At 42.4% G+C, this 23,008-nt stretch overlaps 2 protein-coding genes across 2 annotated transcripts in view; both read left to right on the top strand.

The window, feature by feature from the left end:
* Positions 1-2,539, top strand: part of RP1 (RP1 axonemal microtubule associated) — a 162,622-nt gene extending 160,083 nt beyond the window's left edge. Inside the window, 1 exon segment of the mRNA XM_066181257.1 lies at positions 2,390-2,539. Within this exon segment, the coding sequence (XP_066037354.1) occupies positions 2,390-2,459 (70 nt within the window). The 3' untranslated portion in view covers positions 2,460-2,539.
* Positions 2,540-12,449: 9,910 nt separating this feature from the next.
* Positions 12,450-23,008, top strand: part of XKR4 (XK related 4) — a 218,896-nt gene continuing 208,337 nt past the window's right edge. Inside the window, exon 1 of the mRNA XM_066181244.1 lies at positions 12,450-13,285. Within this exon, the coding sequence (XP_066037341.1) occupies positions 12,450-13,285 (836 nt within the window). The remainder of the gene's footprint in view (positions 13,286-23,008) is intronic.

The raw sequence follows: 23,008 nt of genomic DNA, 5'->3' as shown, positions 1-23,008 counted from the left end.
TTTAATGCCTTTGCCAAAAGAAAGTGTTCATATATTTTTTCAAGAGGTAAAAGGTGTCTGGTGAACCACTATAAAAGTATTAGTGCATAAATAGCTCTGGCAAACATATCAGGAATAAGCAAACAGGCATGGAAGGGAATCAGAAAGGAGGACAGTGGAATATGGCAGCATAGATTCAAAACTCGAGGAATAAGTAGTGTATTTTATTGAGCAAAGGCAACATTAAAACATTAGAATCCTTCTGTTTCAATGTTTGTTTTGTATGGGCCCAAGATACATTCAGCAAATAGGATGAAGATAAGAAAAAAACTTTATATAATGTAATGTAGAAGTACAACAATCTAAATTTAGAAATGTATTTAGGTACTGGGTTGCTTGGGTAAAGGGCTTCTGATGTACAAAAAGAAAGAGCACATCGGTCTGCATCGAACTGAAACAATACAGTTTCAAAAATTGGAAATTAAATTGAAGGGTATATTTGCAATGACTGTTCACTACAATATATAGTTCACAGCTTGAAGAATTTCAGAATAAATAACTGATGCAAACATACTCTCGTCCTCCCAAGGGGAAATTAGCTTTTTAATGCATATGGAGAACACAGAAGTGTGAAAATTTACAAGTTCCCTGTATCTAGAAAGAGGAATGTTACCTGGTAATCTGAAAACAGAAATGGTAGCCAAGAGGATCTAATTTTATCCTTTCCCAAAATATCTGTAAACTTGACAATTAATGGAAGCCAAATCCCAGCCCCTGTACCAAAAAAAAAGTAACTTTTAAAGTTCTTGGATACTGAGTTAGTCTCTACAGTCTAAATCACAAGAGTGTGTTACTGACCTCAACAACATTAAACTTCTTCCAACAACATTAAACTTCCTTTGCTTCAACTTCCTCCAAAGGCATGCTCAGATGCTCGCTGATCTTCTAGATACCTAAATCTAAGTTAGTGGGTGTGAAGAAAAGTTCTTAAATCACAATATCATTCAGATGAGCAACACAATCTATGACAGGATTTTCAGTTGATACCACTTCACCTCTTTCGCTTGTAAGAGTTCTCAGACCACACCAATCAGAGGAAGAGTCTTGAAGAAGATAGACTGCAGCAAACATTTCTTTTTCCCAGATATTTGTTTATTTTTCAATTTTATTTAAAATCCTATAGTAAAAGCGCAAAGATTTGAAAGAGACCGGCACAAGAACTTGAATCACATCATTGATGTGGGGGAGTGACAAGGACATTTAACTGGGGTCTTGGTGGGGGCTGAGCTATGTGCCCACCTTGAAGTGTATCAACCTACTCAAACTGGAAGTTATTTAGTGGAAGAGCTTAGGAGGTTACCCTCTAATTTAGTAGGAGACATTAGGAGGTTAAACTCTAGAGCATTCAGCGACCCAGAGGCTCCTCAGATAGAGGATACTTGAAGTTGATGGCCCTCTTCCAGCTGAGATACAGAGCTCCTCATGGAGTTCCTCTCCTCATGGCCTACGGAATGAATGGGGAATGGGCTCATTCTCTCCCATAAAAAAGACTCCTCCAATACAAATAACAACTCTAAAAGATACTAACCACTGAGAAAACAGAATCTTTTGCTAACCCATTTAAATGCTTGTTATCTAGCTTACACATCACACCTTTTCTAAGCTCTGTGACTTCCACATGCAGTTGTAGCTGCCAAGATCAGATGTGTTTCAGCCTGCTGATCTTCAGCCATATATCCCAGCTGCTGAATGGTGCAGCATCAGATGTGAGTTACTTTGATGCTGTACTTACCGTCTGGGAATCCCTCCCGCACTACTCCCTTAGTAGATATAACATCAGGTAATCTATTATAAACCTTCCAAAGTACAGAAGATTTTTAACTCTCTTTGGAAATTAATACCATTGTATCCATGGTTCCAGTTAGAATTAGTCTACCCAAACTTGGGACTCAGGCCTATTTCTCATATAATCAACAGTAAAACTCTTACATATCTCGGATTGCAACTCAGCATTTTGTGAACCAACAGAGATATGAGAGAGTTCCTGGAATGAATTACAAGGACAATAACTTGCTATCACAAAACATGTTTCCCTACTCTAATTATACTGATTTGATGTCATTCTTTAGAGCAATTTACTAGTTACCTGTAGACCAACAAATAAAACTAATGTATATTTCAGAAATATATTAATAAAGTTAATTACACTTTAAAATTACATGTATGTGAGTACTAAACCAAAAATTTTTAAAGTCACTATTTTCTTCAGGTTGGTTTCTTCTTCTCTATAAACCAATGTAAAAAGTTTCCTGGAAAATCAAAGGTGCAGAACTAGGCTCCCACAAACTGTCTGTTTCTTAAGTTTTATATGTGCTGTGTCTATGACAGGTTTTTTTGTTTTTCCCTTAAGGTGGCTTTCTGAAGATGAAAGTGATGGCCTCACCATAGTGCAACTTTATCCACAACAGCTTGATTTCTGATTCTTTCCAAATGTGATGCTTCTCCAAATTCATGCTGATTTGATTTACTTGTCTTTTATAATTCTGAAGGAATTGCAATTAATGTGAAGAAAAGTCAAAACAATGTATTAGAAACATCACAGTAAATTAAATAAGTCTAATGCGAACAGAGAATTCTGATCCTATTATAGATGCTCAAAGATTTTGCATGACAGAAATTTAGATATCAGAAACGTAAATCTGTAACATGGCTCTGTGGACTCGAACTGAGCAATCATTATGGTAGACATATGCAGCAACATACTCAAATATTTTTATTCACTAATGATTTGTGGGTAAGCTAAATTTAGCTCGTTTCAAATCTGTCAGTAGGTATTAATTTGATATTTTTTTTTCATTTTCAACATTTATTAAAATTCAGATTTCCTCAAAATCATTTTCCAAACGAACTACACAATCCTTCAGTCTTGCTATATATTGCTTTTCTTAAGACCATAACAGAGAGTAATAAAGATTTTGTTATTCAGAAATTCACCCTGTATAGGTAAGCCTCTCACTGACGTTTGATTGTAAAATCTTGTAGCTGAGCCAGAACCTCAGCTGAGAACCTTTAGATCCAAAGGGTCTCTCTTAAGAGAGCCTGTTATCAGTAACACTGCAATAGCTTAGGCAGGCTTAGGCAGCTCCCTGCTCAGCTTGATGATTTTTGCAGTGCCTCTCCTTAGCTATCAAACCAGCTTTCCAGTGCTACATGTGTGAATGTCTTTATGTCAAGGAAAAACAAAAGGAAGGCCAAATTATTTTTGCAAATGCACACTAAAAACAAGAACAAAAAAATGTATTTAGCTATAAATGCACAAATTAATGCTTGATTTGATAGGCTTTGATATTGCCAGAATTGACTCAGGAAGGACTTAGGATACAGACAAGTCTGAAATGAAATCAGGAGTTGCACACCACCTGAATTTCATGTGTGTGAACAAAATCAAAATGCTTTATATAAGGTATATAAGGCATCCCTTTCTTAATCAAAGGCTTCACCTTTTGTACCTCCAAAATCTAAAATCTTTCTGAAGATCTGAATTTTAGACTTGTTTCACTCTCAAGACACTACCATGTTCTGTAGCAGCAATGGGCTTTCTATAATTATAAGAAATAAATGAGTTTGTAATCTGTGTTGATAAAATATTGTCTGGCTGTCTTCTTAATATGTTTAATGTTTATTTACTCACACTATTCTGTGAAATTAGGACAGTTGGCTGACATCGGCATGGTTGATGAGATCTCAGTTGTTACTTTGACACAAGAAAAAATAATAAATGGCTATATTTGGCCTTGGTAGCTATTAGAACTTTTTAATATAATTTTTGTCTACCTATGTCATCAAAAGGACAAATATTGTAAGGTGCGGACGTGGTCAGTGTGAGCAGTGGAACATTCAAATTCTTATTGTTTTTTTTTTGTTTGTTTGTTTGTTTTTTTTGTTTTTTTTTGTTTTTTTTTTTTTTCTGCTCACACTTCTACTACACTCACTGGAATGGATTTGAAATTGTATCCCCAGAGCCCACAGTTCACTTACTTGGTATCAGTATTCATTACACTGAATCACTTCATTGTGATCTATTATGTGATTTGTTTTATTATAATGTGTTTCATTAATAGTTTGTAATACTAGCTCGCTTTGATGCCATTTCAGATTTATCTAGTGTAAATAATGCCTTCCTAATCTGTTTTTCTTTACTAACACTGGATACCCTTCTTCTGCAGCTGCCTTCCATACTCAAAAATTATTTTCTCTATCTATACAGTGTCCAAATCAGGTTTTGGATTTTCTTCCCTGGATCCAGAGCTGTGTATACAACTCTCTAACCCTTTCAAAAATGGGACCAGCACTGCAGAGAGCTTCATTTCAAGAGCATCATGGGTGCTTGCAGCACACAATAGCAGGGGATTACACTTTGATAAGAAAATGTGAAATACCATCTAACCCCCTGCTCAGGTCTTGCTTGGAAGACATGCCAGTTAACATATTTAGCCTGTGACTAGTGCCAAATCCCAAACGTGCTTCTTCCACGCGGTACACACTGATGTGTGCTGTGTTTGGCACAGAAGTCACTTAAGCTCTGTCCCTTGCCAGTGGGATGATTTTTGGAAAAATAGCTGGCCAAAGACAGGGACATTACAAAGGTACCTCCTCGTGTGCACTCTGCTGTTCCTACACAGCAAGGGTGCTGCCCTGCTTTTTTCCTCCCAACACCCTGCCCTGCCTGTGGAGAGCCTGGGCAGATATTGACACTACTGATGCTTCCATGGGGAACAAAGATGTAGCATGGAAAAGAGACTGCCTGGGTCAAGAAGTAATCCAGGAATTTGACACACAAAGAAGTCTTGGAAGGAGCAGTGAGACAATCAGTTGGAGGAGGCAAGGCTGTAGTGGAGAGAAGGGTTTGACTTCTACTGCCTCTCTCTGTTGCAACCTGACTGAAGACCTGTGAGAGAAGGCAGGCTAGAAGATTTTGCTGCTATTCTTATTAAGCATTTGATTATTTATTATACTAAGCACTGCAGACAAAGCCTGAAGTTGGGTGCTAAAATATTTACCCTGTAGACCATATCACAGCCTCTTAAAACTGAGTCTGAAAATGTCCATTAGAGTCCAGCTAGCTCTTTTTTCCTCATTCTCCTCTCCTGGTGTGCTGTTATATGTCTATTATTAGGTTGATCTAGATGATACTTTTCTGCCCTTTTAAGCCCTTAAGTGTCCCAGTTTCTTTTGCTGCTAATGTCAAAGGTGTGAAAAATATATAATCATGCTCCGAATTTCTCATTGGACCATTTAATACTCTCCCAGCAACTCCAAGTACTGTTTTTCTGAAACTCATCCTACATAAGAAAGGATTTCTTCCTTTAAAGTACATTTGAGCAGTTGTATTGCATCTATCCATCCTGTAGTTTGTCAGTTGTGGAAATGGCTTGAGAATAAGAAAAAAGGATGTACCAAATGCTCCTCTGAGTTCCTTTAGACATCTTGGATGAATGCCATCTAGTCCTTCATTGTCAGTATTTATAAACGTCTTTGCAAATATAAACAAGCTCTGCTCATGTATCAGTCTGAAATGGTCCTTTGCACTTCTCCATGAAGAAAGGCAGTAGACTGGAAAATTTCATAAAATGCTCCATACTTAGCAGTGCAAAGTAGTGCATAACTTCCTGTGCTGTGGCTAAACTCTTTTATTTTGCTTGACTTAAATTAATTTTAAACAGTGAATCAAGAAGAGGAAAGAAAATGGGACTTTTAATTTTCTCTTCAAATTTTTGAAAATTCTTAATTACATCTTACAGTGTCAGAAGGCCTTTTAATATTTCCTTAGACATTCTATAAATGCTTTTCCCATTTATCATAAAATGTGATGTGCATGGTAGTTGGTTGATTTTTGCATGCACAATAGCAGCAAAATAGTTGACAGCATTGTAAAAGGTTGCAAGCCTGCTTCCTTACTGTCTTCCTAGATCTCTCTTCTGCCATCATTTCTTATATATTTATGTCTATCTTTGATCATATATTTAAATACAAGCTATGGAGCAACTATAAATGTGACTGACATCCATTTCTAAATAATAAATGTAAATTTAAGAAATCCTGAGTTAAATCTTAAAAAAAAAATCCCAAGAAATAATTTTTTCTTTCATAGCTCATTTAAAAATGCGTATGCTATCTGGAAAGCATGATTATCCTTTGTCTGCTTAAACCTGGAATCTATCTATCCATCTATCTGGAGTGTACAGTTGAATCTTTTTATGTTTCTGATGTTTAGACATTCTGGAAATATATTGAAACAAACTACAGCCACAATTCACCATGAAATTTAAGTATGTGCCTAAAATGTGTTTGCCTAAACAAAAAGGATATAATAATCATTCCGAATGCTCTGATATATAGTCTTCCTTAATTTAGGTGTACACCTAAGAAGCCCACAACACTGGGTTTCTGCCTTTGAGATTTCATGTGGTGGGTGTGAGTGTGTTGGCATTTTCACATGAACCCTAGCATGCTACAGAAAAGAGTCTAAGGTGTACCAAATACACATATCAATATCAGGGTGTTATAAAGCAAAGTATTTTCAGAAGCCAGGGAACCTTCCAGAGTATTATTTGTAATGGCAAAAGTGGGCTAACATATGGAGATACTTGATTCATCCTCCTTTTGCAATTTTAAAAGTACAGAGTTTGAAAAATGTTTCTATATGAATCTACATGTAGACTTATAAATAAAATAATCTAAAGAAACTAATTGCTGTTTATACTTTTAAAAATAGATAGTATTTTAATATTAATTTTCTGAACAGCATACAACTTTATGAATGTATTTCTGATTTGTGCTTATGCTAATTAGCTGAAATACTGTCCTAATTGAAAGGAAATGTATCCTCCCTTTGCAATGACGTATCTCAGGTATCAGATCATACAGTGGCATGTGCATGTTTGAATGAAGCTAGTTGGGCAAAAAGACAAGTATTTTAGTGCATAAATGTTAAACATACAGCCTATATTACAACTTTCACTGACACCTGTGTGTATATTTTAAACGTAGATCTACTGAAAATACCTAAACCCTATGATCATCTTGGAGAATGGTTCTTACTTGATGCTCCCCAAGAAATTGATTTCATGTGCATCTCTGCCTGAGGGCACTGTTTTAACATGGAGAAATAGTTAAAGCCAGTTGTATGGAAGACATAGGAGTGAGACTATGTCTGAGTGAGTGAATGAGAAAAAAAATGTTCATCAGATTCTCTGTCAGGTGAACGCAGTTTTGTGTCAAACCCATCCAGAGGGAAGCACAGTGCAGGAAAAGACACTGGATGCCTTTGGGAGAGAAATAACATTAGAAGGTAGGGAAGGTAGAGAAGGTAGGGAAGGAAGGTAGGAAGGCAAGAAGGTAGGTAGGCAGGCAGGAAGGCAGGAAGGAAGGAAGGATCACCAGGGAACTCCTTAATGACTTAGGACTCCCCCTTTTTTTAAGGGGGGCTGCTCAGGAGCTCTGCTCAGCATTGCAAGCCCTGCCAGGACAGCAGGATTATGCACAATTCCTTGAGGCAGAACTACTCCCTAAAGGACTGACTAGAGTAAGAAAGGCAGGCTTTTGTGCCAGAAAGCTTCCAGAGGGTGTCAAATCCAGGTACAATGAGCTTATTCTAATGCTTCAGTTGGTCTAAACTAGAAGAAAGTGCAGAAACTAAAGCACTGAACTGCAATTGCCAAAAGTACTGCCAAACAAAAGAAAATAGATTTTGGAATCATTTTGAAGGACATGTGCAAAAATTGATTAGACCTGTAGAGTATAATGATATTCTACTGGCAAAATGAGAGATATATGAGCAAAAGTTTGAGTGTATTTTGAAATGGCAGTCTGTACAATACAACTAAAGAAGAGATGGAAAAAGATCATTGTTAGGATGTGAAGAACTAAAATATATTTTAGACTAAAAATAAGAGGATTGGAAGCTTGTTTTCTGGACATTTAGGTTTGAGTTGATAATGGTTTACCGTGAAACAAACAGAAGGACATATACACAGAAAAAAAGTACTCCTAAAGTAGACCCAGATTCTAAGGGGCAAAAAAAGGGAAAAGAGTTGTAACTCAGAACCAAGCAAAAGCAGTAATACACATAAAAATATTTTCTTTAAAGAAAGGAGGAGAAAAAGGAAGCCATGAATAAAATCTCCTTCAGAGTAAAACTAGCTCTACATGAGAAATGAATGTACTTGGTTGTCTGTACTTGGTTTATTAAATATGTATTTATGTCTGCAATCTCATTTTTGTCCTTCAATTATATTTTGTAATTAATAATTTCTGAGGGTAGTAACAACATTGGCTTGCTAAATGCATGCTGGTTTGTGCACTGTGTGTATACAAACACTTCTGGCCTTGATACAGCTCCACAGAAGTTATGCCAGTCTAACAGAGAGGAAATTTGGTTCTGTTGTTGTTATTGTTATTATTATTTGGAATCCTTTTCATTTGTTATCTTTAAAGTGAGAAAACAAACCAGAAGACATTCCTCTTATCAAGTATCAAACATCCTTTAATTTAAGTTTAAATGTTCATCTATTGCACTGCCTTTCTTGCAACAGACAGCTATTGTTAATATGAAAATCAGTGTTAAAAGAATATTATTTCCCTCTCAAATTCAACGGTAGCTGAATCTAAACAGAGCAAACCTAACCAACCAAAAAAAAAAAAAAGAGAGGAGAGGAGAGGAGAGGAGAGGAGAGGAGAGGAGAGGAGAGGAGAGGAGAGGAGAGGAGAGGAGAGGAGAGGAGAGGAGAGAGGAGAGGAGAGGAGAGGAGAGGAGAGGAGAGGAGAGGAGAGGAGAGGAGAGGAGAGAGAGAGGAGAGGAGAGGAGAGGAGAGGAGAGGAGAGGAGAGGAGAGGAGAGGAGAGGAGAGGAGAGGAGAGGAGAGGAGAGGAGAGGAGAGGAGAGGAGAGGAGAGGAGAGGATTTAAATATATAGGAAAGAAAGTGTAAAGCTGTCCCACCACCTCCAACAAATTGTCTTGCAAACTGAACACCTTTCAGATTTACAGGTCTGAGCCCACTGGGGTGAACTGAAATCTTCCTGGAAGATGGGTCAGATCCTAGTTATAACAAATTCTATCCTTTAGTGAAGTGGTTCAGGGCAAATATACCAGAAAATTTGTCACACATATGGAGCAGGAAGGGGAGGATGTAGGGACACTTGGCCCCAGCAGTTACTTTTTCCAGTGGCAAGCAGTGGAGTAGGCTTAAGCAGGATTCCATGACTTCTGAAGACAATATACAGTGAGACTGATACCATTTATGTTCTTAAATATCTCCTGCATTGCTCAGAGCCACCTTTTGCCCTTTTAGTATGTTGGACCTTGATCTCCTCCTTTTTATTCTCTCCTTCTTAAATCTGACATCTTTGAGTTACTCTCTTACCCCACCTGCAGCCCAAGCAATTTAGGTTAGGATTTCAGCCCTAGGAGCACGGTTGTTCCCCTACTGCCACTCATGTATCACACTATTTATAGTTTGGAGGAAGACACCTCCATTATAAATTTGTGGCATCTTTTAGACCTGTGTATGTCAAACAGACTCAATTAAAGTAAGTTAAAGTGTGCACTAAACCATTTTACTGAAGACATAACTATAACAAGGCTCTGGGGAAACCTTATGCCACCTTCCACTACCTAAATGGGCCTACAAGAAAGCTGGAGAGGGACTTTTTACAAGGGCATGCAGTGATAGGACAAGCAGTAATGACTGAAAACTGACAGAGGGCAGGTTTAGATTAAATGTTAGGGAAAAAATCTGATTACTGTGAGGGTGGTGAGGCACCAGAACAGATTGTTCCCCAGAAGAGTTGGGGAGGGCCCGCCCCTGGTAGTAACCCAAGGACGGTTTGGATGGGACTTTGAACAACCTCATCAAGTGGAAGGTGTCCCTGGCCACAGAAGGGGATTGGAACTGAATGATCTTTAAAACCATTCTGTAAAATACAGTAACACTGAAAAGTTGTTGGTTATAAATCACAAACTTCCAGCTAAATTAGCTTTATCATCAAGCACCTTCTCTGCTCACGAGGTAATCCTGGAATCATAGAATGAATCATAGAATGGTTTGGGTTGGAAGGGACTTTAGGTGAATATATTGTATTATATATAGGTGCTGACTGAATTATTAAAAGTATCTTGAGAACGAAGCAATTTGTATTACAAGTCTCAGGCAAGAAAGATCATGTGGATTGTAATGAGAATAAAATGCAGGGTTCCAAAAGGAATAGAAATAAAGTGCAGTTATACCATTGTAACAGAGACTGCATAGCAAATGTGTATTATTTAAGAACCATTATGTGACAATGTAATTAAAAGACTCTTGTGTGATAACATGCAAAATAACTAGTCAAATTAGTTTCATGTATGCTTTTTGCCTTCCAAAGTTTGATTTTTGTGTGCTCAGCACTCTGAATACCGTAATGCACGTTGCAGTCTTTTCTTGAAATCTGGGGTATATATCAGTAAAAGCTAATTTCCTAAAAGCAATTTTATACTTACCATGTACATTTAAGAGTTAGAAGGCAGATTTCTCAGCTGTCCATATGACTTCTTCTGTTTAATTAATTAAGTTAAAGGGACTATATTTAGTCACAGAGCTTAGCATAACACTACCCTATCAGTCTCACTGCCATTTCTATTAAGATATTCCAGCAACGTGGTTGGACGAACTCACTGATCTATTTTAAGAATGGAGAGGGCATACCCATAAAATATTCCAGAGGCTTTTAAAAAAAAATTAAAAAGGTAAAGAGGTCAATTAGTTGCTCATCCCGTATGGTTGAAGATGCAGGAGGACAGAGAGGGCAGAAGGGCCAAGGGTGGGGGCGGTAGATGCGCCCCCACCCCGTCAGCAGCCCGAGCCCTGTGATTCCCGTGTGATTCCCATCTCGGATGCCGGATGCTAGTGGCCTCCCGTGACCGGGTAGCCACCGTTCACTTGCGTCCCCCGCCGGGCTCCGAGGGCGACGGCTGCCGCGGGCCGCCCGAGGGAGTCCGCGTTCCACGGCGGAGAGTGGCGCCGGCTCCGCCCGGGACGGCTGCTCCCGATCTCGGCTGTTCCCCCCGCCCCGAGCTGGGAACTGCCGGAGGAGGCAGCTCTGCTACCGAAACACCCGGGCGAGCTCTGAGGAGCGAGCGACCGCGCTCTGTGAGCAGCCGGGGCTGCGAGAAAGGGGCGGGGAGCGGTGAAAGGCGTCGTGAGTTCGCCTGGTGAATTTTACGCCTAAAATATGATTTCTCCAGGTGGCGGAATAAAACGGTGTCTCCTCACCTTCCCCCGAACGCCTCTGAGGCAGCGTGAGTCACGGCACAATCCGAGAACTGCATCTCACAGGAGCGTTTCACAAAGTTAGGGGAGAGTCGGCAGCGCTTCCTACGGGACGGGCGGGACCGCGGCCGCCGCCCCGCGCGGGACTCGCCGGGCCGGGCGCTCGGGGCGGCTCCGCGCTGCGGGCCGGTCCCGCGGCTCCGCGCCTCGGCCGGCACGGCGGGGCATCGCCGCCCGCAGCTGCCCCCGGTCACCGCGCTGGGGCGGCAGCAGCCGCGGCTCCCCCCAGCCCGAGAGTGCCCGCTCGCAGCGAGAAGCCCGGGGGCACGCCCGCCCTCCTGGCCGCCCCGTCCGCATCCACCCGCGTTCCGCCGCTCCACCCCCGCGCCGGCGGGACAGGCGCAACCCAAACTGTTCGAAGGACGTCGGAGATCGGCAGCGGAGCCGGCGGCAGCGCCGCGCCCCTCCGGCTCCCGCGGCCCCGGCCCCGGGGGGCGCCGGCCACACCCCACCTCTCCCGGCCGACCCGTTCCATCGCCGCCGCCGTGCCCACCTCCCCGGGCCGGGCAGCCGAGACACCGCCTCCCTCGGCCGCCGCGGGGCCGTGCTCCGCACCCTCGGGGCAGCGCCGCGCCCGCCCCTCCCGGCCGCCGAGCGCCCCCTTCCCCGCCCCTGCGCCAGTGCCGGTGCCGGTGCCGGGCGGGGGGCGGTGGCAGCGAGGGAAGAGGGATGAGGTCATCCTCTTTCCCGGCGTCAGTCAGCTGGGTGGTGGCGGCGGCGGGTGCGGGCGGAGGCGGGCGGGGAGGCGGGTGCGGGATGCGCTGCTCCGGGCAGCGCAGCCCTGCCTGCTCCCGGCTCGAGCGGAGCGCGGCGGCGGCGGCCCCGGCACCGCCGGCCCCCGCGGAGGCGGCGGTGGGGCGGGCGGGCTGAGCGCGGCTCCCCGCAGACAGGCGGCGCTGCGGACGCGGCCGCCGCGGAGGAGCCGCCCGCGGGCGCGCAGCCCTGCGCGGAGCGGGGACAGGGGACGCGGGGAGCGGCGGGTCCGCGGCGGCGGAGGGCGGGAGGCAGGAGTCAGGAGGCGGAGGAGGAGGAGCAGGAGGAGGCGCGGGATAAAGGAGCGCTCGCTGCTCCCGCTCGCTCTCCAGCGGGGCTGAGGGAGGCATCATGGCCGCGAAGTCGGACGGGCGGCGGAAGATGAAGAAGGGCGGCGAGGTTGCGTTCACGCCGCTGCAGAACTCCGAGCACTCGGGCTCCGTGCAGGCGCTGGCCCCGGGGCTGCCCGCCGGCGCCGGGCCGGGCGGCGGCAGCGACGACGATGAGGCGCCCGGGGGCGGGTGCTGCAGCGGCGGCGGGGACGGCTCGGGCGGCGGCTCCCGGTGCTGCTGCTGCTGCTGCAGCGGCGGCAGAGGAGGAGACGGCGGAGGGGGCGGTGGCGGAGGCTCCCGGGGCTCGGGCGGGGGCTCGTCCTCCTTGTGCCTGCGGCTGGGCAGGGAGCAGCGGCGCTACTCGCTGTGGGACTGCCTCTGGATCCTGGCCGCCCTGGCCGTGTACTTCGCGGACGTGGGCACCGACATCTGGCTGGCGGTCGACTACTACCTGCGGGGCCAGCGCTGGTGGTTCGGGCTCACCCTATTCTTCGTACTGCTGGGCTCCCTCTCCGTGCAGGTCTTCAGCTTCCGCTGGTTCGCGCACGACTTCAGCACCGAGGACAGCGCCGCCGCCGCCGCCGGGCAGTGCCCCGCCGCCGAGAGCAAGCTGCTGGTGAGCAGCGGCTCCGCGGCCGCGGACATCGACGCCGCTCGCCCCAGCACGCCGCAGAGACAGGCGTCCACCGCCAGCAAGGGCAATGCCACCAACAGCAGCAGCAATAGCAGCAGCAATGCCGCCGGCACCGGCGCCGCCGGTCCCCGCGCTGGCGGCGGCCGGTCCGCGTCCTGCGCTTTCTGCATCTGGCTCCTGCAGTCGCTCGTCCACATCCTGCAGCTGGGGCAGGTCTGGAGGTGAGGAGCAGGGCGAGGGGGGTGCGGAGGCCGGGGCTTGAGCGCCCGGCCACGGGGGAGCGCGCCCGACCGCGGGCGGGACTGCGCCCGGCGAGCGGCCGGTTGCCCCACCTCGGGGTCCCTTTTCGGGGCAGCCCGACCCGCCGGGCCGTCGGTGTGACCGGGCTCCCGCGGGGCTGACCGGGTTCCTGTGGGGTGCCGAGGGGAACCCCGCCAGGTCCCGGAGCGTCCTGTGCTGCACGGGTGGCCGCCCCGGAAGGCGCCCGGCTGCCTCCAGCCCGCGCAGCGCCAGGTGCCTAGAACCTCTTGGGAAACCTGCGCTGGAGGCTCGGTAAAATAAGGGAACCGGTGGGGAAAAGGGGACATACCCCGGTAATGCACATCTCCTGGTCTCCTCACATGTGGCCAGCACACCGTGGCGGCCAGCAGGGAACTTCACTGGCAATGAGGAGTTACTTTCCAGTAATGCCCTGATGCTGTGTTTTGAGATTTATGTGTACATATGTTGCCAACAGTCATCTCCTTGCTATGCATATCCATTTTCTATATATGTGATGTATTAAAGGAATATCTTCTAAATCAAAGTTTTAAGTAGCAGTTCCCAAAACCATCTGCAAGCGACGTACTGTGCATTATGGAAAGGATATGCTGAAGTAGGTTGCGAAAAGCACTTGCTGGAAAAGGAGATGACATCATAGTTTTCAAAAGAAAAGTTTTCCTTCAATTTTAGCCAGTTTCTGGGAAAGATCCATATGGAGGCTGAATGCTCTGCAAATACATTTAGTGCTGCCTGAAAAGTGCAGAGTTCAGAAGGCGTCGTGTATGCAGAAGTAAAACTTTCACAGAAAATTTTGGAAGATAGATTCTGTGTTGAAGAGGGTCATGCAGTAGTGCAAATGCACTAAAGCGACTGTGGAAAATACCTTTTGTGTTTCTTGTCTGATGGATGGAAAGAAATCATGTCATCCTTGTTCTGGAAACACTCGGGACTTTTCACAACTACTTCATTAGGGAGTTTAATTTGTTGTTACTGCAAACTTCTAATGCTGATACTTTTTATATCTCTCTCATCCTTTTGGGCAAAAACTGTCTTTTGCTCTGTTAGTGCAGTATCCAGTATAGCTCAGTTCTTCTAGTGGCATCAAGGAGTCCAAGGGCTGCTAGATAGTTGACCAAAGATCTTGGGATGCCACAACTAAGTACCTTTCACTTTCCAGAGTATTTGGTTCATTGTAACAATTTTCTACACTTGTAAAACCAACTAAAAGTTACAAGTGTGATTATATTAACAATGACATGACTTGAAAGGGAAGCAGAATTTTGAACAAAAAGGGATGCTTTGTTTCAGATCTTGAATGCTTGTATGCTCCTTTATGTTCTACCTTCAGAGTTGTTTAACACAAGTTAAGTTTAGGGCTTTCTGAGTGTGATGAGTTTTGTGTAATATTTAGTCCCCACCCTGCAGAGATAGAAAAATAAGTACAGTGGCTTAAATTGCACTTAGAAATTCATGTTGATAGTCATACATATAGAAGTCAAACAGTGTGGATCATGCTGAGTGACAGAGAAGAGAGTTTTACAAGCTCTGGTGTCACAACTCTGTATTGGAGAACACAAAAAGCAGGGAGGGCTGTGGGTGGAGCAGGGTGGGATCTAATGCTGTACAGCACTACTGTCAGATGAAAAGTCTGGGATTTAGAGCTCTTCAGCTGCTTGCTTTTTGATGAAGCACAGTGTCTCTTAACATAAGATTTCCTCCTTGCAAAAGCACCTAGTCCTCTATATTTAAAGCTAAATGAGTCCCTTTTGATCATATGAAGCTTTTCTTCATGTTTTATGTGCAGCGGTGTAAAACTACCAGAATATTAAACTGATGAGGCATGTTAGGACATTATTTATGGTTTAGCCTGTTACACTTTTTTGCCTTTTTTTTTTCAGTGAAATCGAGCCATCAAATTGCTTGTCTGTCAGTAACTTTGTAGTATTTATTTGCAATTTTCCACAAACTTAGAAATTTTATGGTCAGCAGTATGGAGTGTTTCATATCAGCTCTTCATAACTGATTAAAGTGGCCCCATTCTAATTCCCAACATATATTCCTGATTAGGGAGAGCCTTTGGAGACATCTGCAGCTAATAATCAGCACCAAAGAGAAGTCTTCACATCAAACCCTGAGAAACTCTGTACATAAGCATGGTGTCAGAACTAATATGATCTGTGGAAATTTTCTGGAAAACAGTATCTCTAATTGGACAATTAATAGTCCAGAACTTTTACTCCACAGTGTAACACTGGCCCTGGCTTGAGCAAATAGCTCAAACTATTTAGGCTGAAAGGTGATCTGAAGTGTTTTCCAGTTGCCTATATTTGGAGACTAACTCCTTCTTTGATGCAGCTGAACAGACTGTGCTGACTGTGTGAGCGCCACAAGTTCATGCATGCTGGGGTCACCATCCCAACAGTTGTCAAGACCTGTTACCCTTTGTTCTGTGCCTCTCATTATGTTTCTTCTTAGATTTTTCCTTCTTTTTTTTCTTTTGCCCCTGGATAAAGCTCTCCTGTAACTACAGTTACTTATTGCACTGAATCTCCCACAAGTGAAAATGACAGTAATATGTCTGTCATTTCTCTATCAGGGAATGAGGAGAATGTTTGCTTGTGCCTGATTCTCAAGCTACTGAAATTGGTGATCATTCTGTTTTCGTGTGGTATTTGTTGTCTTCTGTCTCCTCTTAAAATTAATTGAATCCTGAGGTCTTCAATTTCCCTTGATTTGTCCCATTGCCAAAGGTTTTGGGGGCAGCGGTGTCAACTGCTTTCTTAAGGAAGCCATCCTGAGGAGACAGTACAACTGACAATCCCAGTGCTCTAAATATTCTTGAATTAAATGAAAAAAATTGTAAAAATGTGTGTTTTTAGTGATTAGTTCCGTCAGAATGACTTTTAACAATTTCAAAGCTTTTCCTCTGAGATTAATTTTTTGTTTACAAACACACTGAAAGCCAGATCATTGAAAATTATTATGTGTTAATTTTAACTAAAATGTGCTAATGGGAAATGAATGAGGTCTTTAATGTGGTATGGAACAATTCTAGAAGTAGGCAATCTAAAATTACTAAAAGAGTTTTTATTCCTAGAGTGTGAAAAAGGGGAGCTACAGGAGCAGCTAAGCTGCCAATCAGTTCTGAATAAAACCGTAATTTTTTTTTCTTTTGAAATTTGTGTAAATTCCCCCCCCCCAAAAAAAAAATCAAATAAATCCTTTTTGAAGAATATGTATTTTTCTTTTTTTTTCTTCTTTGGCTGTTCATGGACTTCCTGATAACACTGTCCACCTGTTAAAACTCCTGTGAAGTCTCTGAGGATCTGCTTGCCACAGCAGAGTGCAGCAACTAGGCATTAATTGGTAGCTAATTTCATGTTAAAAGTATGATCACTGTTGGGATTCTGCCTTCAGAGATAGATAGAGATGTGTTTCCTTATCCATACTTCTGGTGTGTTCTGCTTTTTACCCATATTTGGGCATGGAAACCACACCATGGAGCCTTCTTCTCCCAGGCAGGTGCTGTGAGAGACCTGTCTTATTAGCAGTAGACTCTGGGGGTACAAGGAGGATGTAATGCACAGGGTGTTTCTATCCCATTGAAAGGAAAAAATGAAAGTGCATGTTTTAATTTAGAGTCTGTAAGGACCTCTGTAGAGGTATATGGGCCAGTAGGATTCAGATGAACTATTGCCCTTTGAGCCTGGGCTGAGAGTATGTAAGCACTGCCCCTGAGCATGCCTTTGATTCACTGAACTTCACAGGCTTAGCCATGACTTTCAGATTTTGCTGTGGAGAGCAGGACTTGGCAACTGGATGTAAGAGATCATAGTGTTCATTTGGCATCTATGGGGCTGGTTCATTTCCTTAGAAAAATTTTCTGGCTGAGTTTCCTTTGGTCTGGCAGGGTTCAGATAGCCATGCCCCTGGAGCTGGGTAAAGGAATCCTGACCCCAGCCCTGGGAGGTGTGTGAGTTGTGGGAAGTTGGGTGAACAAGAGGAGGAGACTGCAGGGTTTGCTGGTGCCCATCTTGTGGTGTCTGGAAAGCAAGAAGTAGCTCCCTGAGACAACTCCTGTGCCTTGCAGCAGGGTGGTGTGAGCAGGCTGCCTTGGTGCTCAGAGTGCCTGGGAGTTCCCACAGTGTGTGTCATTTGTCTGAAAGGCTGCAGTCAAAGCGCTTGAAAGGGAACTGTCAAGTTTCTGTAGCTAACAAGGCCAGAGGAAGGGTGAATCATTGGAAAGAAGAGGACTGGAAATTACCCTTTAAAATTATTTCTGGATAGCTGAAGCAATACTGAGATGATTAAGTATATCCTTCTCAACAGAGCAAGGGGGTTTGACTTCCTAGCTCAGTGGGAAACCACCTAAAGAAGGTGGAGGACACACCAAGTTACTTACTTGTCCTCCCTGGTGGCATTGTCCAGGACAGGTTCCAAAGTGGATCTCATCCCCTGACAAATGATGCTATGATTTGGCTATATCTGTTTATGTGTAATACCAAGAAGCCATTATTTTCCTCATCCTTCCTGGTTCTTATTCGAAAAAAAAAAAAAAAAAAAAAGGAATTGGAGCAAGGTTGTAAAGGTGATGTTGGATTCTGAGACAGGGTGAGTTGTCTGGATCATCTGCCAAAGAAATGTCATTGCTTATGCTCTTAAGCTTCACTTCTACAATAACTTGACAAAAAAAAAAAAAAGAATGGTGTCTGCCCTGCAGAAATCCTTATGACTTCTTCAGGTGTTCGGCGTTCACTGTTGAGCATGACCAGCCCGCTAAACTGGAAGTGCAGGAAGGTAGTTAAAATTAAGAAAAACATCATGAGTCTTAGCTCAACTCTGAACTTAAATAGGTTCTTCTCTTTTCACACTTTTGATCTACGTAGTAGTTTTGACACTTTTGTTCAGTAGCAGTGTAGGAGTTTGGTGTAGTTATGTGGTCAATAATTCCAGCTGCCGTTGGACTTCACACTAAGATGTGATAATATCTCAATCTGACACCAGTTTTTCTCACTGTTTTGAAATCTGTCAGATAATTTGTCACATGGAGTCCAAATTTATGAATCATAGCCATTTCCTAGACAAGATTATTGCATATCCTCCCCATCTGTCTCTTAGTGTAGTGAAATGCTGCCACTCAGCAATGCCATATTTCTTTTATTGAGTTACTGCAGGGCTTGAGTTAAAATCCTACTGATTAACTATTTTGCTTGCTGTATATTTAGGTCTCAGGAAAGGTTATGGGCTGTCAGAAACAAGAAATAATGCTGTGGTTTTTCTCCCTTTCAGTAGGATTAGAAAGGGCAGCCCCCCCTGTAAGGGGCCTGACCACATTTAAAGTTTTGGTAATATATTCATCAGAATAAATATTCAAAATTCTTTTTCATTCCTTTTTTTTTTCTCCTTTTCTTTTTTGTGTTTTTTTTTTTTTCCTTCTCTTTTCTGAAGACAGTGGTATGCAGATGAAGTCTGTGCTTTTCATATTTTTTTTTGAAACACAGGAGTGAAGCTTTACTATGTTCTTAAAAATCTCTTACAAGTCTGAATACAAATCAGATTTGGTATTCAGTTTATTCTAATAACCTTAGCTATGTGTAAAAGATGCTGATGTAGTTTAGAAGAAAGATACTGTACTTTAATAATTAACAAGTGTTCTCTCTGTAGAGAATATTTATCAGTTACATAAGTTTTCAGATTTTCAAAGGACTGCTTAAGCACTGATTTCTGATCGCACAATATGCTTAGTAGGAAAACTAATATTTTATACACAGAATGCTTTCTAGAAACTTATATATGGGGAAAGATTATATTTGCCTTTTTCCAAGAGTGGAAAATTGGTAAGATTGCAAGGGTTTATGTTTCAGAGGATTTCATGTCACCATATATAGATATTATTCTAGAGTCCTCTGATGCTGTGAAGGAATGAATACATACATACATACATACGTACATACATACATACCATGAATTCAAAGAAATGCATCACATCATAATTTTTTTTTCTAAACGTTATAAACTCGCAGAAGGTTCTTGCAACCAGGTGAGGGTTTTTTTTTTTTTTTTTTTGTTTTTTGTTAAAATTTCTGTTACTTACATCAGGGAAAGTATTTATTTCTGAAAGGTCTGTTTGCATGTCCACATCTCCTGTGGGAAAGCAAGAAAGTGTAACATCACAGCGTGATCTGTATCCTCAGTTATCCTCCTTCATTCTTCAGGTTATTTACATCACTGTTTAATTTGTTCAGAAGAATGTTCTCCGTGTTAACTGACTTAGTCCTTAATATTTGTCCATAAGAACTGACTTGGCAACAAAGATACAAAAGCTCTAATAAAACTAAAGTTAAATCAATTCCTCTGTCACTTCTAACAGTGTTACTTTGTTCTTCTGTCTCTCTGTTCCAATTAAGTAGCTTTTAATGTATAGCAGATAAATCAACAGTGACTTACACTTTCAGTAAACAGGTTGTTTGGGAGGAATTTATCAGTCACAGACAAAATCAATAGCTCTTTTGCTTGCACTTCAAGTAGAAATTTTTGTTTGCTAAAGTATATTTAGAAAGTGGTGTCTTTTCTTTCAATTTTAGCACAGCTGTCAGTTGTATGCATTGTGTCAATTGGACATATAGGTGTGGAAGGGGCAAACAGGCTATAAAAAGAACTGCTTTGATTTATTTGATTTTTAAAATGAAAAGAGGCTGATATAAAAGAGGACATGAGGGATCATGGGGAAAAGGAAGAAGGTTCTGAGATGGCATAGGAATATCAATTAATAATCCTAACTATGTACCTAACTCCAGTTTGTTTCCTTTCAGCCACTGACCAAAGAGGAATTTTTTGAATATTTTGTAAGTAACTGCTTGAGAAACTGTAGAAGCAGGCAGGAAAACAGAAGAGATGTATGTCTGGAAAAACTCACAGCAAAAATGTTAGATACACAGAGAAAATGCTAGATAAACTCTCACTGCAGTGAGTAGTCATCTGAACAATGATAAATAAAATTGTGAGATATCAGTCTGACATAAGCTGACAGGAAAGAGAGTACTCTAAAACATCTTTTCATAAATTTTAGAATTAAAAAATAATAGGTCTTGGATATATATTTTTTCAAGAGATTTTACCTGAGTTTTCTGACAACCATAACATGAATTATCATCTCCCCGTGGGCTCTGATTGCTGAAGTGGTTTCTTATCATTCTCCTTCTCATTCTGTTTCCCTGCCTGAATGGCTGAAATGGGTTATAATGTACCTTTTCCCCCAAAATAAAATAATTGCTATATTATGTTATTATTTTCATTACTTTTCCTTTGACAACAAGCCTGTGCTGTTCAGTATGCTCATGGTAGAAGGCTTGTATGGTGAGCCATATAAATCTTTTTGATTGGCAGGGATAATCAGTGGGGGTGGTTAATGTTTTCAATCACAAATAATTTGATGTCACGAGTTGGAGCACATGGACTGACACTGTGTTGTGGGGTGTTTTCAAAGGAATTTTAGCAGGCAATGATATGACAGGAAAAGTAACTACTTTTTGTTCCTCTAAAGTTGGAAGGTGTGGCTTAGACGAGACTAATATGCCAAGGATGGTGCCAGCTGCTTTAGAGAAAGAGGCAGATGTTTTATGGTGAATAAAAAGTGAATTAACGTACAGATGGATGGACAGTTTTCCTTATCTCCATCAGCTGTTATATATCCAATTGATTTCTGCCCTTAAAAATAAAGGTTAGCATTGCCACAGTTTTCAACATTACTTGCTTTAATGGGACGTTTTCATGTAAACATCTGATCTATTCTAAGATCCTGCCAACTTCTTTGAGTGGTGCTTTCCCATGTATGGTACATAGGATTACTTCCTGCAGGTCCAAGGAAAGTACCTTTAAATATCAAGCACCAGACATCAGCTGTCTGTACAGAGATCTATACGTACATGGAAAGCAATGAAAGCCACTATGCTGATATTTTCACCTTTTAATAGTGGCTTGTGTGGAATGATAAAGCTTTGTCATTACAAATGTGTTTGGGTTTTTATCTAATGGAAGGGTATGGATGGAGTTGTGTCCTTTCTTATTATTCTTCAGCCCTAATCTTTATAGTCTCACTTTATATGAAAATATTTCTGTGAGACAGACCTATAATAGGACTTTTCTCTGAAAGAAGAATTGAGATGTTCTTCAGGCATATAGACTTGAAAAGATGATGTAGAAAATTTGGCTTAACAGCCTTGTAAGGCAAGCTTTTTTACTGTGAGGGTGACACAGCACTGGAGCAAGTTGCCCAAAAAGTTTGTGGTGTCTCCTTCTCTGTAGAAATTCAAAACATGCCTGAATGTGATCCTGTGCAACTGGCTCTGGGAACTTGATTTAGCAGAGGACTTGGACTAGATGGTTTCCAGAGATCCCTTCCCACCCCAAACATTGTTATTCTGTGATTCTGTATGAAGTTACTTGAGGAACTTAAACATAATGGACCATAATGTTCAACTTGAAAGCTGCCTAGAGGCTTGTATTCCTGCGTTTTAGCTGTGTCCGGAACCTCCCCGGCACACACAGCCTGAGTTCCTTCTCATTTATGCCTATTGCAAACCAGATCCTAGGCTGCAGTGGCACCAAAATCCCTTAGTGGATCCAGTTGGCAAGCATTGTTCAAATCTGTTTTATGAGCAATGACAAGTTTATGTCCCCAACAAATATTGCAGACTCCGCCTTGTTTTATAGTACTGGAGAAATGTCCCTTGTGATTAGACTGTTTGCTCAGGTTTTAGGAGATTTGAGTCCACTACCCTTTCCAGCTGTGAGGGGTCAGTTCCTGTCTCCCTGATTGGTTTCTGCACTGATGCTTAGACTAGGCTGGATGGGGACATTTACTGCCCTTCCTGCTGGAGCTGTGACATAACACTGATAGAAATGTCATGTTTGTGAGGCCACAGAGGAAGACCTAATAGGGCCTTGTAGTGAGACCAAAATCAGATTGCCCTGTCTTTCTTCTTTATGGTTTAATTATTTTTTTCCTACCTTTTCCCACCCTTTAACCTTCTCTCTTTCTCTTACCCTAAAAGTACACTACCAGTATTTCTGTTTACAAACATTCAAGCTTCATTTATAATATAACCACAAAGAGCACCATAATACACATCTCCAGCCTATTAAGCTTATAGGAGTAGCTCCAGATGAACTGAATCAGATGAAGAATTGGTTTAGTAATTTTTTTCATCAAACTTTCATTGTCATATGTAATCAAACTTAGAAAAATATGTAGAAGAAAGCTGTTTTTGATGTATGCACCCAGTAGTTGTTCCACATGTTTGCTCTTCCATTTCTTGCAAAAGCAAATTAAAGAATATTTTTAAAACTGCAATTTAAAAATTGTTTGAGTTCCTTGTTCTTGCTCTGAGTTGATTTCCTGATACCATTTTTTGTAGTTGATTTTTATCAAGTAAGCAGAAGTTTTGAGGCTGAAATCACGTCCCAGCTTCTTATTTCCCAACTCAACTCAAGCTCCACAGAAAGTGGATCCCAGCTTTTTAGTATGCATAATTTTGGTTGTCTTTTGCTTGCTTTTAGGCTGTGTTTCAGAAATTAGGAACTGCAGCTCCATTTTACTTCAGTTGGAGAGGAGTTTTTTATAATATTTTTTTCTAATAAGAGAAGGATATTTAAAGTGGCTCAATTTGGGCAGTCAAAAGAAG

Source organism: Chamaea fasciata, unplaced genomic scaffold (assembly GCF_029207755.1).
Source record: "Chamaea fasciata isolate MVZ Bird 193981 ecotype frontalis unplaced genomic scaffold, bChaFas1.0.hap1 SCAF_1, whole genome shotgun sequence".
Taxonomy (NCBI): Eukaryota; Metazoa; Chordata; class Aves; order Passeriformes; family Sylviidae; genus Chamaea; species Chamaea fasciata.
The sequence above is the reverse complement of the archived record's forward strand: the minus strand, read 5'-3'. Positions and strand labels throughout refer to the sequence as shown.